The sequence below is a fragment of the Plutella xylostella genome, chromosome 9 (genome assembly GCF_932276165.1).
Source record: "Plutella xylostella chromosome 9, ilPluXylo3.1, whole genome shotgun sequence".
Lineage (NCBI taxonomy): Eukaryota > Metazoa > Arthropoda > Insecta > Lepidoptera > Plutellidae > Plutella > Plutella xylostella.
In genome coordinates, this window is record NC_063989.1 from 8047382 (window position 1) to 8062183 (window position 14802).

At 35.4% G+C, this 14802-nt stretch overlaps 1 protein-coding gene across 1 annotated transcript; it reads right to left on the reverse strand.

Moving 5' to 3' along the window:
• Positions 1 to 422: 422 nt before the first annotated feature.
• Positions 423 to 9488, reverse strand: LOC119693736 (delta(7)-sterol 5(6)-desaturase ERG3B). The gene is made up of 7 exons (XM_038118083.2): positions 9332 to 9488; positions 6648 to 6841; positions 5070 to 5266; positions 4569 to 4817; positions 3714 to 3897; positions 3191 to 3363; positions 423 to 1056 (listed from the first exon to the last, which is right to left on the reverse strand). The coding sequence occupies exons 2-7, from the start codon at positions 6838 to 6840 to the stop codon at positions 931 to 933; spliced, it is 1122 nt and encodes a 373-aa protein (XP_037974011.1). The 5' UTR covers position 6841; positions 9332 to 9488; the 3' UTR covers positions 423 to 930.
• Between the last annotated feature and the right edge of the window lie 5314 nt (positions 9489 to 14802).

Sequence of the window (14802 nt, forward strand, 5' to 3'; positions counted from 1 at the left end):
CATTCTCATCGCAATTATCTAACACTCCATTCATACTTAGCCAAAACTCATCTTTCTCCTGTGTAGACTTTGACGTATCCGGGGCATAAACCCCCAGAACAAACAATCTCGTCAAACCTACTTTTAACCGGATCCAGATAAGTTTCGGGCTCACGCACTCGTACTCTTTTACACAATTATTCCAGCGTTCAGATAGGACAATCAATTAAGTAATGTATAAAATATTAATTCAGAGATTACTTATTTATTTTAATATGCACATATCGATCTATTAAAATGTATATATTTCAGAGGAATTTAATAGAATTCCAATATCGTATCAGGAAATGTTTGAAAGCTATGTATGCAGCGCTTTATATTTTTTATAGATATTTAGGTAGGTAGGTATAATATTTTTATGTGTAAAAATAATACAAAATCCCTTATGATTAAAATAAGCTATTTATTATCCTTAGCTAAAATAAATGAGTTGTTTTAAAATAACAGCATTCATCACTAATAATTTTTTAACAACAATATCCAAAATAAATACAATAAGGACCCTTAACTTGACTTAGGGCTGATTTGTCTGCTAGATAATGTAAATATTATCTGTGGAATAAAATTGTTGCTGTCACTATCTAATACAAACATTCAGATGCGACAGCATCAAAAATATTCCTCGGATAACTTTTATCTGAGTATTGAAAAATCAGCCCGTAACATTTCTTAAAAGATACCTATGGTCTGTTTTTTAGTTCGACTGTCTCGCGATTAAGTGACGTATTGTTCTAATTGCGGGAAAATCGGCTGTTGATGAACCGTTCAGAATCTGTCAATTTAGTATCTGAGATTAAAAAACAGACTTTAGCTATAGCTAAGTAAAAAGAATCCCTACAAACGCTAAACAAGAAGGCACTAATAATAAGGCTTTAATCAATAAATAAGTTTTCAATCAGTTTTAGTTCGTTCCTCGGTGAGTAGTTTGTTGGCGGCGGCGGTGCCCTGCCTCGGAGCTTCTCCGTGGAACGTGGCTTCAGTGTACACCAGGTTCTTCTTACGAGCGGTTCCATGTAACTGGGAACACATACAAGCGTCAAATGTGAAACAATACTCTTCAGCGCAGATTTAAAGGCACAGTGAAAATAAATAGATAGAATCAGACAGTTTAGTATTGCAACAGAAACAAGTGAATATTGCAAATTATTAGGGTCTACTCAAACCGCAGGATTATCCGCTACCGCTAGCGGTAACGGTATACTGCGGACACAATATTGTCCTCCATACGTATTACCACTACGCACGTTGCGTTGGCGTTGTCAGAAGTATCGAAACTTAGTGCCAACAGTTTAATGCTAAAAAGGTCAGAGGTGTAAAATGAGTGCTATTCGAGGAATTACCATCGCTTTATCATAAGTACATAATATATGTAGATACGCGTACTACCTACGTTACATTTGTAACATGAAAATCACGTACTTTAACAAAAATATACCTACCTATAGCAAGTATGGCGAAGCAAGCGGCAAAATAATTAATTTACTTTCGAAAATTCACTCGATAACCCTACGGATTAACATTATCAACATCATTCTTTCCGAAGCTGCGGAGTTTAAAATGGCCTGTATAAAAAGATTTTACATGAAGTCCCAAAAGGATTGAATTAAGAGCTTAAATCGATTAATTGCTCATCGCACCGTGCGTGCTATCCATATAGTATTTTATTAAACCTATAGGTAAGAATAATGTTAACTTTGGCAACGTTTCCGTTTCTGACACAGTAATTTAATTTTTCACTTTTCAAATGAACTTTAAGCTAATGTCAACATTAAATCTATACTATCTGCTTCTTTCTGTGTATACTGTCAAAGCAAGACAGCAGTACATTAGATACTGACATAAGTACTCGTACCAATTTAGGTACAGATGACATTGCATATTTTGAAAATAGAAAATAAAAAAAAAATAGACTAAAACAGTAACATTATCATTGAACCTTTTAGATAGGACGATAAATTACGCAATTGAAACGTATAATATATTATTTATTTATTTAATCCTTTATTGCACAAATATATAAATAAGTGTACAGTCGACCCACAGGAAGTACAGGAGAAATTATGTTAAAGGTGTGCAAAAAAAGAAAAAAAAAAGAAATTGCAATGTCACTCAATACTTATTGTACCTAACAATAAATAGAATACATAAATAGAAATAATATAATAATAAACTATTATGTTATATGTCTTCGTATACGTTTAAGTATGTATGTACCTACATACAATTGAAAACATAGGGATAAACAACGTATCCCTAACAACTCCAAAGCTCCAAAGTATACTTTTAATTTACGAAACATGTTTTTTGGACACGAAATATTTTACAATCGTGTTGTAGGTAGCGATGGACAGATTAAAAGGTTTAATTACAACGACATCCTTTTAGACAATATAAAAGATTTTTTTAAGCATGACAAAACCGTATTTGAAGTTTTTGAACCAAAAAAGTATTAAAACGTCAGGCACAAAATATAAAGTATATCTGAATTAATTTCAAAACTCTTTGAGAGCTGCTTATTGTTTATTAATCAAACTTTTTCTTGTTTTAATACCTAGGAAGACGACTACATTTCATAAATAATTAATAAAATAAGTTTTAAATTAGGTATTATGATTAATTTAATTGCAAATTGTATGTAGGTATTTGGCTAAGTGTACTGATTTTTGCGGCTTATAAAAGGTCCCACCAGAAAATGAATTAAATCACATACCCTATTTCCAACAGAGATCGGTTACTTGTAGGTATTTCACATCTTTCTCATGAAGAATTTGTGTTGTAGAATGGTGTAAGTTTTAGACCTATTGCTATGATTATCTGGAAGACATAGCTTTTAGCGAGAAGGCCGTCATTTGTACATTATTATGTTATTTAAGGTTCTGTACCTCTTTAGAGGTACCTTTAGGTTAAAATGTTGACTACAAAAGTCTAATTTTTTAAGACATTTAATTAAAATTAGAACTCCATATTAAGTTTTTTAGATGGCAATATTCTGATGCGCTGTTAAATGTACTTAAAAATTGCAGACGGCGTCATTAAGCTTGCATTTTTCCGTTTAGGATTAATATAGTGCCTTTTTTACTGAAGTTATTCATTGCTCGTGAGTGTATATTGTATGGTTTTTTTCCATTGCAAAACAAATGAAAATCCCCACCTTATCCCAAAGGTCCATGTTAAACCCGAAGTTGCAGTGGAAGAACTCGTGGTGCTGGTCGTGGAACTCGGCGTCGGGCTGCCACGGCTGCCACCACTGCGACTTGAAGTTGATGCCGGAGTGATCGATGATGCCGTGATAGTAGTTGTACATTACTACCAGGTAGAACGGCACTGGAAGAGAGATGGTGAAAAGGTTGAGAGTACAGACGAGGAAGAAGATGGAGCTACCGTTTTAGAATTTGTTTAAAGTTTAAAAAATTTGATCAACTCTGAAAGAAAGATAATGAAAATAAGATTAACGCTACAGAAGAGGAAAAAATATATTGTATCAGTTAAAACTACCACTGAAAAAGAAAAGTTGATTTTTATAATTTTATTATTAAGAGATTCAAGAAATTGATCATCGAGCTTAATGTGTTATTTTTAAATACAAGCGAAATCTATTATCGTCAGGCGCGATATCGCATCTTTGGTACACAATAGGTTGAAGTATCAAAAGGGAAAAATTCAATAATACTAACACCAGTGCACAGGGACAGTGAAGAGAGGCAGACAAGCGGTCAGCTGCACGTGCATGATCTCGACGGGGTGGATGGCAGTCACGGAGAAGGCGGTGGGCTGCTTGTACTTGTGATGTAGCTTGTGGAAGTACTTGTACAGGAACGGAGTGTGGTACATGCGGTGCAAGATGTAGGTTGTGTAGTCCTGGAATGCAAAATGTCAAAATTTAATATAAAAGCAAAACTTACTTCATAAGAAATAGTTTGAGCTACAGCACGTTATCCCCCTAATAAATGTTCAAACAAGGAAGACTTACGATAGTAAAATTTATAGGGTTGTATTTAAAAGCTCATGGAATATCAACATAACCAACACAGCATAGTTTGTCTTGATTGATCTTGATTCAGTCTATACAAAAAGTTAAAAATACATTGTATGTAAGATATAGAAAAGTCATAAATCATATTTTTTTTTTATTATCAGTGTACCTGTAGTAATCGACCTTTACGTAATTAGATAACTATATGGAAACAATCCAAGAATGGATTTATCATAAATAGTATAATTATTATCTAAACAAGTAGTTTTATTGATAAATTAATTATTTATTGGTGTCTGATTAACCGATAAATGTTCGTGTGACTTTGTACAATGTACTTGTTACCTTTGATTCATGATCAAGATCGTTATTTTTGTTTTTATACCTCAAAATCTTCATTATAAATAGCTGTATTTACTGTCAAGTAACTTCTCTCGTTTATGTTCAACATCAGCAAAACAGTTACTATTGAAAGATGACAATCGAAGTTGGTATATCCGTAACGTAAAGATGTATACCTCTGCACGCAAATAATAGAAAATATATCAGAACTAACCTGGTAAATGAAAACACAAGGGAATTGAAGGAAGAACCACAGCCAACCATATTCATCGAACTGGAAGTAGACAGTCGAAGGGTTTCCATTGTAGATGTAGCAGGCCAGGAATGAGGAGAAAGAGCCCGTCACAAAGAGGGAGACTATACCGACGAGGATCTCATGTCTTTCCAATTCTGGGGACAGCCATTTGTTTGGTTGGATCTTCCATTCTTGCGCCTTGTGTCTTCTGTTTATGTAGAAGTACCACTGAAATACAATTACAATTCAATGAATCAAGGCAATCATAGATTTGTTAGAGCTGCGTACAGACCGGCCCAACGAACGCCCAACAATGGATATTTATCATACATAATACAGGACAGATTTCAGCAACGAAGGTCAACGAAACACGTTCGTTGGCTTCCGTTTGGCCGGTACGCAGCTTAAGACTTATGGGACAGTAAACTACAACATATTTAAATGATATACCTTATAAATAAAATATTACTCGTAACTTACGTGTAAGAATCCTCCAATGGCAAAGTAAATGGCATAGGACACGATATGTGCCATGATGAAAAAGAACCCAAAATTGGATAACTTCATATTTTGTGTTGTAAACGTCTGCAATATTTCTGCAGTTGTGACATTTTTATTTGATGTGGTATGTCCTGTGATTTGTTTTAACGCTGTGACTAGAATTACTACCCATTCTCCTGTGAACAAAAGTAAAAATACAAAAATAGAATAGACATATAATTATTTAGTTAGTTGTTTCATGGTGGTTAGTAATTATAAGATAGTAATAATATAACTTATAATTATTTAAAGTTAGTTAATTATTAATAAACATGTATACAACACAGACTAAGCAAAGATGTAAAGGGGTAATGTCCCCTTGGTTGACCAAAATCACTGAGATTGAGCTATTTGAGGGAAGATTATAGTGCCTATGTGTGTGCACAGTACACAAGAGCACTCTCTGTTCCATCACTCTCATAATACAATGAAATGGATGACCGACTCGACTGGACTAAATACTCTACATGCTCATCCGAAGGGTTGGATCATTACATTTTCATGTCGATCAATTAACTTTTCTGTCTGACCCACTATTTATTTATTTCTTTCCACACTTATAACCTATGTAATTATTAATATCTCATCACATAACACAACTCATCATAATTAATACATATATAATACCAACTTCGCATTCGTGACTGAGGTCAACTCAAGGGCCAGCTGAAAACCAGCGCTGTGGCCTCACTGTCCACAGCATATGCTGAGCTGGTCCCGTGGTCAACTCAAGGGCCAGCTGAAAACCAGCGCTGTGGCCTCACTGTCCACAGCATATGCTGAGCTGGTCCCGTTTTGACACTCTGGACAGCATCCTTTATTTGTTTGTTTTGTTGGTTCTGTATTAAGGATTCTCGTTATTTTGTTATTGTTTCTTTTTCTGTCTTATTATTCTGTCCCAGTGTGTCAAATAAATGTATCTTTCTTTCTTTTCTTTCACAAGGTTATCAAAAGCTGTTGTAATTTAACCAAACATAGCATTTACGTACAATTTTAAAAACACTTTTTATTTATTATACTAATTTCAAAACGGCGTTACTTCTCGCGACACAGCGAAAAGCGGGTGACTAGCTTGCGAGTGACCTCTGACTACCACTTCAGGGATTACAGTCGTAAGCATATCATTATGTATGTATATTGTTGTTTTTTTATCCGGGAATCGAACTCGGAACCTCCGAGCTTTGAAGCAGAGTAACTACCGCTAGATCACGACATTCAGAAATATAATTAAAAAATGCAATTAGGAAGTTGTTTATCAGTTAATATTGACCACCTGTTAGTCATGGTCACTATTTTTCGTTTATTAAACGTAGACGTGATAAACTTATGATTATTTTAAGTCCAGCTTAACAAATGGCTGATATCGTGACAGATTTTTAAAGAGATTACGTACCATGTCCGTAACATTGACTTTATAACAAACCAAAAGAAGATCAATCAAGATAGACAATCTAAATTATGAATTAGTCTTATTGAAATTGTCTGACTGTATATCCTTATATCCATCCAATAACTTACCTCTTAATGTAGCACCTAAAGTGAATATTGCAAGCGTAGCTATGAACGTGCTTATAAATTCAGGAAGCCTTAAGAAGAAGTTTTCTAAGGATTCTGAATATTTCTCTATCCATTTGACACCTTCCTGCAAAGGATCCCAGTACTTTGACTTTGTTTCAGTAGAATCATTTTCTGTTTTCCGTTTTGCAGTCATTCTGAAATGTATTGAATTTTGGCTGTGTTAATTTTGGTGAGGGAATATCTTGAGCATAGTTAAAAAAAAATCCGGACCCCGAATAAAATTCTAGACCGCAAGGCAAATGCCGAAATTCATTGCAAAATGATAACTATAAGTTGTGCATTATGGCGAGCCACTGACATAAGACTTCAAAGGTGAGAGGTTGGAGAATAGAGGTGCGGACTGGACATAAGGGGCATTACAGTGAGATTTGCTATGATATCCTCGTTTGGTATACTTGCTCCTCAATGGAGATATCACTCGGCACAATAATTAAGATCCGAGAGAAAGTATAAACATATTTAAGTACACAAATGGCAGGTGAAACTTTTTCATCGCTCTTGAGTGTAATAATAATATTTTAAAACGCAGCCAGTATTTCAATCAATATAATATTTCGTAGCAGATTTAGTGTTGCTAATGGCTACATATTAAAGGTAGCAGTTGTTTGAAATATAAGATACTAGTATAGTAACAAATAACATAATATTTCTCAACTCAATGAGCTGAGAGATAATGGGCTTAATAAGCATAAGAAGAATACTGATCACGTCTCTGGAATTATAATATCGACTTTCTTTTTATATTAGAATATCATTGATCATATTTAGTCCATTTTAATTTTCAGGTAGCTTATGCTGGGTACGTAAGTTAGAATAGGGAATATGCGTAATTTTTTTTAATACTTTTATTGGATAGTTTTACATCACTTTATTATAGTAAAAAAAAATTCAACGCCAAAATAAGTAATTTAAGGTATTTTAAAGAAAGTTAAAAAATTACAACCATCACGACCACTTTGAAATTCCCGTCAGGATGGCGGGCTGTCGTGACGTCATAATCGTTTAATTTCACGGCTCAGAATAATGAGTCCCGTCAGTCGGCATAGATTTTTTACCTAATCAAGTAATCACAGAGAACTTTTGTATTTTCAACAAACCAATGTTGTCATGGTAACAAACGAAAAAGGAAGTGTATAAAGTGTGATCAGTGGCTGTTTTGTAATGGTAATAAAGTGTGACCAGTGGCTGTTTTGTAATGGGAGCTCGTAAATAGCTGCTAGTAGCTCTTTTGAAATGGGAGCGCGCAAACCAGAGGACCTTTGTACACAATATTACGCTATTATGGCAATATGAATATAAAGTAATATTTGTATTGTATGTAAGTACTTACTGTAACTTTGGTTCTCAGTAAGAGAGACTAGAGTTAGTGGGTCATTCTATTCTATTATCTGTGGGGGTGTAAGTACCTGCACCTGGCTCTCTTGAATGGAACCATTGTGCATATCTCAAAGGTCTAAACCCCCTTATCTAAACTATCGAATAAGAGTATAAAAATATATGCATATTCCCTAATATTTGGGCACACGGCTCTCGACTTTTCAATAGTCTTTGCTGTCCTTTTTCGCAGCTGGCCACAGTTTACTCGTTCATATTGCGTAATAAATTTAATGTGTCCAGTTCTTCTGATTACGAGAATTCTTCCATAACTTAATTTAGAAAAAAATAACAACTTTTGAAATATACTAACGACTGCCATTATAACCTAAAAATAGAAAGAGCAACTTGTGTCATGTTCATGTCATAATACTGACATTACAAATTTAATTTTATTGTGTTGCAATATGGAGCATATTTGAGTGGCTCGTTGACTAGCGAATGGCTGTTTACGCCTCATTACAATAGAACAACTAGTGGCAGCCCATACACTACCAACAAAAAATATAAAAAGTCCTAAACTTTGCAAACAAACAAGCATATCAAACAAGAAGTGGAGAGGTTATAGGAGGCTAGGATCTACTCGTATTGGAAGAATTTTTTTGTGATCCATCGTATCTGATCACAATGAGCATCACAAATACTCGGTGACATTAACATTTCTTTGTTTACACTTGACATTTGTTTAACTATACGCAAACGCAAAGAAGTTATTATTCTGAGATTGATATATAAAGAATTATGACGTCACATCCGCCCTAAGAAAATGGGTGACGTTTCTCGGAAGTTAGAATTTACCGAAGTTTTTTTGTACTTTTCAACTTCATTTACTTGCTCAAAAATAAATTATAATCAAAAATAAAGATGGAGTCGTAGTTATGAAACAACAAAGTTTATTATAAATAATATTTGACCTTTATTTGAACCACTTGCATATTCCCTATTATGACTAAAACAAAGACGTTTGTAATTTTGATACTTTTACAGCTCCGACAAGCAACCAAATTGTCAAATCGACTAGGTGGTGAGGAGATGGTGTATAGTATAAGCCCCGTAAAATTCTATTGTGTCAAGGCAGTCGCAATTTTTTCGTCGCGGTGACATGTTAAATAATGCTCAGCAAAATATAATTTTACGGGGTTTTGTAATCACTACCAAAGTAGTCTTGCAAGTGCAACAAGCTTAATAATTATTGTATGATTATTAAAAGAGTTTAATTCATATTACATAAATTATTGTTTTATTATTACCTGATTTGTATTACTTGATAATATCACTGGTTAATCACTGTAACTAGGTATGTGTAATTACGTGGGTAACTACACAGGTAGGCGTGCTATTTTCACAACATTTTATAATAAAGTGATTTTTTTGACCCTCACGTACGCAAATATTTTAGCAATAGATAACGCTCTCGGGTATCTTAAAGAACAGATTAGTTGCTATTTATCAATGGATTATCATCAAATTATTAATCACCGTTTCGTGAAAAGGATTTTAATTTAGTTTAATCGCTAATACGTAATAGGTACGTTTGTTTAAACTAGGATACAATGTATAAATTTGCAGAGTAAGTACAGGATAATGTAAGTATAAGCTGAGACGGATAAGCAGTGACACAGCAGTGTACGATGCAGCCGGTTCCTATTTAGATAATTAGTAATCATGGCATCAAACCAAAACAACCCTTTCTAAATTTCATCAAATATAAGTACTTACCTAGATAATCAGTAATAAACATTTTAATTTAATTTAAAATCTTATCTTAAATATCTAGGTAATTAATAAATATAACAAAGACAAACAATCACAAGTTCATTCTTCAAAAAATAATATTATGATGTAACTAACGCCATCTTTCCACCACCCATACTAGTCCAGGCAGCGTGGTGGCCTCTGCCTAAGAGAGTCCCGTGCCGTGCCGGTGCCCCAGAGCAGTGGGGTCATTATGGGTCGTGACGATGAACGCCATCTGTTCTCTGTTGTTCTAACTAACTTCAAAATATTTTGGTAAAGTGCCAGAGCTCCCTCTATTGAACTTTTTATGAACCTGGTAGTGCGGCGTGCGTATTCAGGTCGTATCATGTTTATCTAGCAGTTACACAAGCACTTCTCAGACCATAAAGAAGATGGCGCTTTTTATGGTAAAAAATAATAAAGGAACTTTAAGCTATATTGGTTCCTTACTTTGACAGTAAAAGGATAGAAAGAGAGACATAGATTGGAACTCGTATTTCCCTAAACATTTGGCAACGGACGACAACCAGGCTTCATCACTGACCAATGTCCAAAATTTATCAAAATTACTTTCGGGTAAGTTCATTCTACTTATAATTACAGATACACCGTGCCTCTATTTTTTTTATTTAGGTACCTACATGATGTCTCTGAGCTGGCCCAAGATCGTTAAGAATGGCGGCGCTTCACTTCGGCCCTTTGCTCCACAGCGGAGATTGGGAATAAGTAAATAAGTAAGTACCTACATAATGTTGATATTCTTCTTTACTGACTGCCCCGGGACTCCCGGGAACACCGGAAGTGAACGGTTTTTCAAAAATGGTATAGTAAGCCGAAAGGAGATGACTTATCAGGGGGCCATTCTGATCTACAGAATTCTGCGACTTATGGAAAATCATGAAAATGTAAATTGAAAACTATCCATAGCAAAAAGTAAAGTGATCAACAAAGCTTCTCTGGGGAAGCAACATTTACCAACGCGAATTTTCATAGTGAAAGCTCTTCTTTTCAACTAAAAGCTGATAAAAGTGTTGTTAAAAACGCGAAAGATGTTATTCTTCCGAGTTGTCAAAGTACCTACACGTAGTAAATAGTAGCGGTGGTTACCGCTGCGTCACCAAACCCAGTATCCGAGCACATTTTAATAAAGGAACCCCTCTAGGTGCTCTCGCATTAATCTGCCGGTCGGTAGGTGGTCCATTGTGCTACTAAATTATGGCTAACTCCCGACCGCTATGAGTTATGGAGGCAACAAATTTAATGTTACCCACAGCACAAAGGTCTATTGATTTGGCGGTTACTAATGATGGTTTCTCATGCAATGGTGATGTGGTGAAATAGGCTGACTATCCTACTGATAATGATAATAATATATTATTATACTACGTAATATTTTCAATTTAATTTTATTATTTGTAACATGGAACGCAAAAAACTCATTGACGTTGTGGTCGGAAAACGGTTGCTAAGAAATGGTAGAGTAGACTATATGGAAAATATCCTTATACTTACGTTTTTTTTCAAGAATTGCTAGAGCTTATTTAGATTATAGTAGGTATACCTCTAATTCTATTACGTGTACTTCCGTAAGAGTTTTGTTTCTGTACCAAATCTTCAGTTTTGCATGAAGAGTTAGGTAGTTAGTTGTTCATAGGATATTACATAATCTAAGATGTCATACTCGTAATGAAGCTTTTTTTGCTACAGACGAGCAGAGGAGTTTTATAAATCAATACGATATTAGATTTGAACGAATTTCTGTATCAATTTCACGTTTCGGATAATTTGGGAACCCCCTCGGTGTTGGAGGGCTCATTGCATACTCATTGTGCGTGGACCCCATGGGAGGCCAAGCCCCCCAGGATTACTCGATATTACTCATTTTTACATTACATTGAGTGGCATGATGAGGCAATTTTTACTATAACTGATTAAAAAGCATCAGGGGGTGTGATTTTGAATGGTAACACTTTTTGTGTTGTAGAAATTTTTACCCTATCGTTGGCAACTGCTGCTGGGATTATAACAGCAGGTGTCTAAACTAAAAACTCTACAATTGTAACATGTTGCCCCATAAGTTGGCTTTACTGTTTTGAAGTGCGAAAGGGGTAGTTAAAAGAGAACTGTAGGAAAATAACACCTCAATCGAAACAGACAATCGCACCCCAGCCACGTATCACACCAGAAATCTTAGATCCAATAATAAAATGCACATCCGTACATAAAGGAGCTCGTAACCATTCAGACAGCACTTCGGGCCGGCTGGCACAACATTCTTCTTCTTTATGACCTCGCTTTCTCCCGACTCGCTATTTTTACTGCTGTGGGTCATCCCTTAAATTCTTTTTATTGCCAGCCCTGTAAATCATTGCGTAATGCCCCAGTGCATTATCCGTCGGGGAAACTTCATTATGGCCGGTTTAATGGTTCGAAGGAGCGATAAAATCTTGCTGTCGGTGGATGGACGGCGCGGGACGTTGTGGCGCGCTGGTGGCCATGAAGCCAGCACCTTGGGAAACTTCACTGTGCAGGCCAGCTGTGATATGTGCTTTCATTGGTGTGCTTTGAAAGATGCCTCTAGTATAACCAACATTTTTTGACCTCATTGAGTTAGACCAACCATATATGCAAGTATAATGTTTCTATTTGTTTTATTTTTAGCAAATATGATAACGTATTGATAATCCTTGTATAGGTTAGGTATGTTTATATTACGATAGACTGATCATTTGTTAGAATCAAATTGTAGTGATCATTAGTGTGTCGTGGGTCTCACTTTAAAAGCTTCTTAAAAACCCGTTAATCTGAAAACAATCTTTGAAATATCCGAAGACCGCATTCTAGCACAAACCATGGCCACACCAATAATGGCGGCTGATATATCACGTACAATTTGTTGCGATAGCACCGCAATAGGAGCCGCGAGTGCTGCCCGCGAATCCTACTTTATTGCTCTATAAAACACTAGGGAATCTGTGTTCCCCGGCTTAGCTAAGGAAATATACTTGCTAATGATCTTTTGCATCATTATGTTGTTCGTTGCTTGGACGGACAAATTGCTGGGCGACCATTGGGAGCTGTTGTAACTTGTAATCATGTACTTTTATGTTATTTCGTATGATGTTGTTTAACCTTTACTTCCTAGGGTACAAGGTACAAATATCCATTCGCTCATAAATAATAATGCAACATGTAAAATATATTTTTATATCATAATTATAATAATCCTAAATAAACTATATTCAGAAAAAGTCAAAATTATAAACCTTCATTTTCTTCATCGCGGCATCATAACATAAGTTATAATTCACAATAAAACAATTACGAACTTGCAATTTAGCGCACCTTCATTCCATTATCCGAGATTGGATTAAAATATGCCACGACACAACGATCTTAGGTGCCCATAATAGCAAATTGAAACCGTCCAATTGGGGTATGGTCTGTGGGCAATTAAGTTGGATATAATAAATCGGTGGCTATCTGATGCTGCAACATGGAAGAGGCGTGTGAGCCGTCGGCAGTGCGCTAAGGCTCGCCGCACACTGGGCCAACAAGATTAATTGTGTTTGATGGTAATCTTCAATTATTTTGATGTATGGAATCAGGTTTGGTGAGCTGAGCTAGTAATTAGTATTGCAAATATATTTGCTTATTTTTTATATATTAATTTATCATTCCTAATAAATAGAGAGCTATCATGTTACTTAACCTCTTTTAAAATAGTTAAGGAGATAGTATAATGTTATGTTTCTCTAGAAATAATTTATTTTAATTTACTATGCTCTTTCAGGATTCATGTTTGATAGAACATATATACTTACAACATGAATGCAATAAATATTTCATATTTGATATAAATCTGTGCCTACGCTCAAAGCAACATTGCTTACCTTACACTTTCATCATTTATAATAATAATAAGTAAGGACATCTCCCACACGACCACCCGATCCCAAGACAGAAGACATAATCATTGCGCTCAGTGTGCTCCCGCCTGGCATAATACAAATTTATATGGTCGCTCTTGCGAATGTTTAGCATGACACAGGGCTCGCCCCCTTAAGTGCCGCTCTGACACTGTAAGGAATATATTAGAGCTGATAGCATGCTAGCCTTAGATTAACAATATATGAAGTAGATAGTGTGTCACATACATGATTACACAAATTTACTGTCAAATCGTTTATGTTGAACGTAATGACAACCATTGCACCAACGAATAAAGTCACAAATTTTCTGAATAAACTCATTTAAAATAAGACCTTAGTGGTGGAAGTGAGGTGTTCTTTTTGGGACGTTTCTTTTGCATGGAGTTTGCATCTTGTTCGTATATTGTTAATCTGAGATGCAAGCGTTGGGCAGCACTTTTTGCATATGGGTGATGAATTTTGAATTAGGTAAGGGTATTGTTTACTGAAAGTATACATACGTATTATTGTTGTGAGTTTAACCAATAAGTATTATAATATAGGTATTTATTATCCGGTTAGAAAGTATGTCAAGTGTAATGCATACTAACTATTACAATCCTCAATTTATAGAATGATCAGAAAGTATGTGACATCATAAGAAAAGGTGTTACATACTTACTCGTTAGACCAAAAACCATACATAGTTTTCCTTGTAACCCACTGAAAACAAACACGCCCAAGTAATGAAACAAAACAAAAGTGGAAGGAAGAAAGACATAAATAATTACTGCTATCTGTACAGGCGCAGTAAATATCCGCGTCGTGCCGGCCTCGGCAGCTCCAGCTTTTGTGTTCGACTGTACATTTGATCTGGAAATAGAGAAAAAAATATGTTTGCAGACCTTACAACATTGTGTCGGTAGCTTTGCCTACCGGTGGTTGGTTTGTCCCAAAAGTCAACGTTATGCCTTGGAGGGCTGATAGGCTCAGGTTAGGAGTGACTTGATTGTAACCCCTTCAAGGCATAACGTTGATTTTTGGGACACGTTATTTTTATAACCTCCATATTC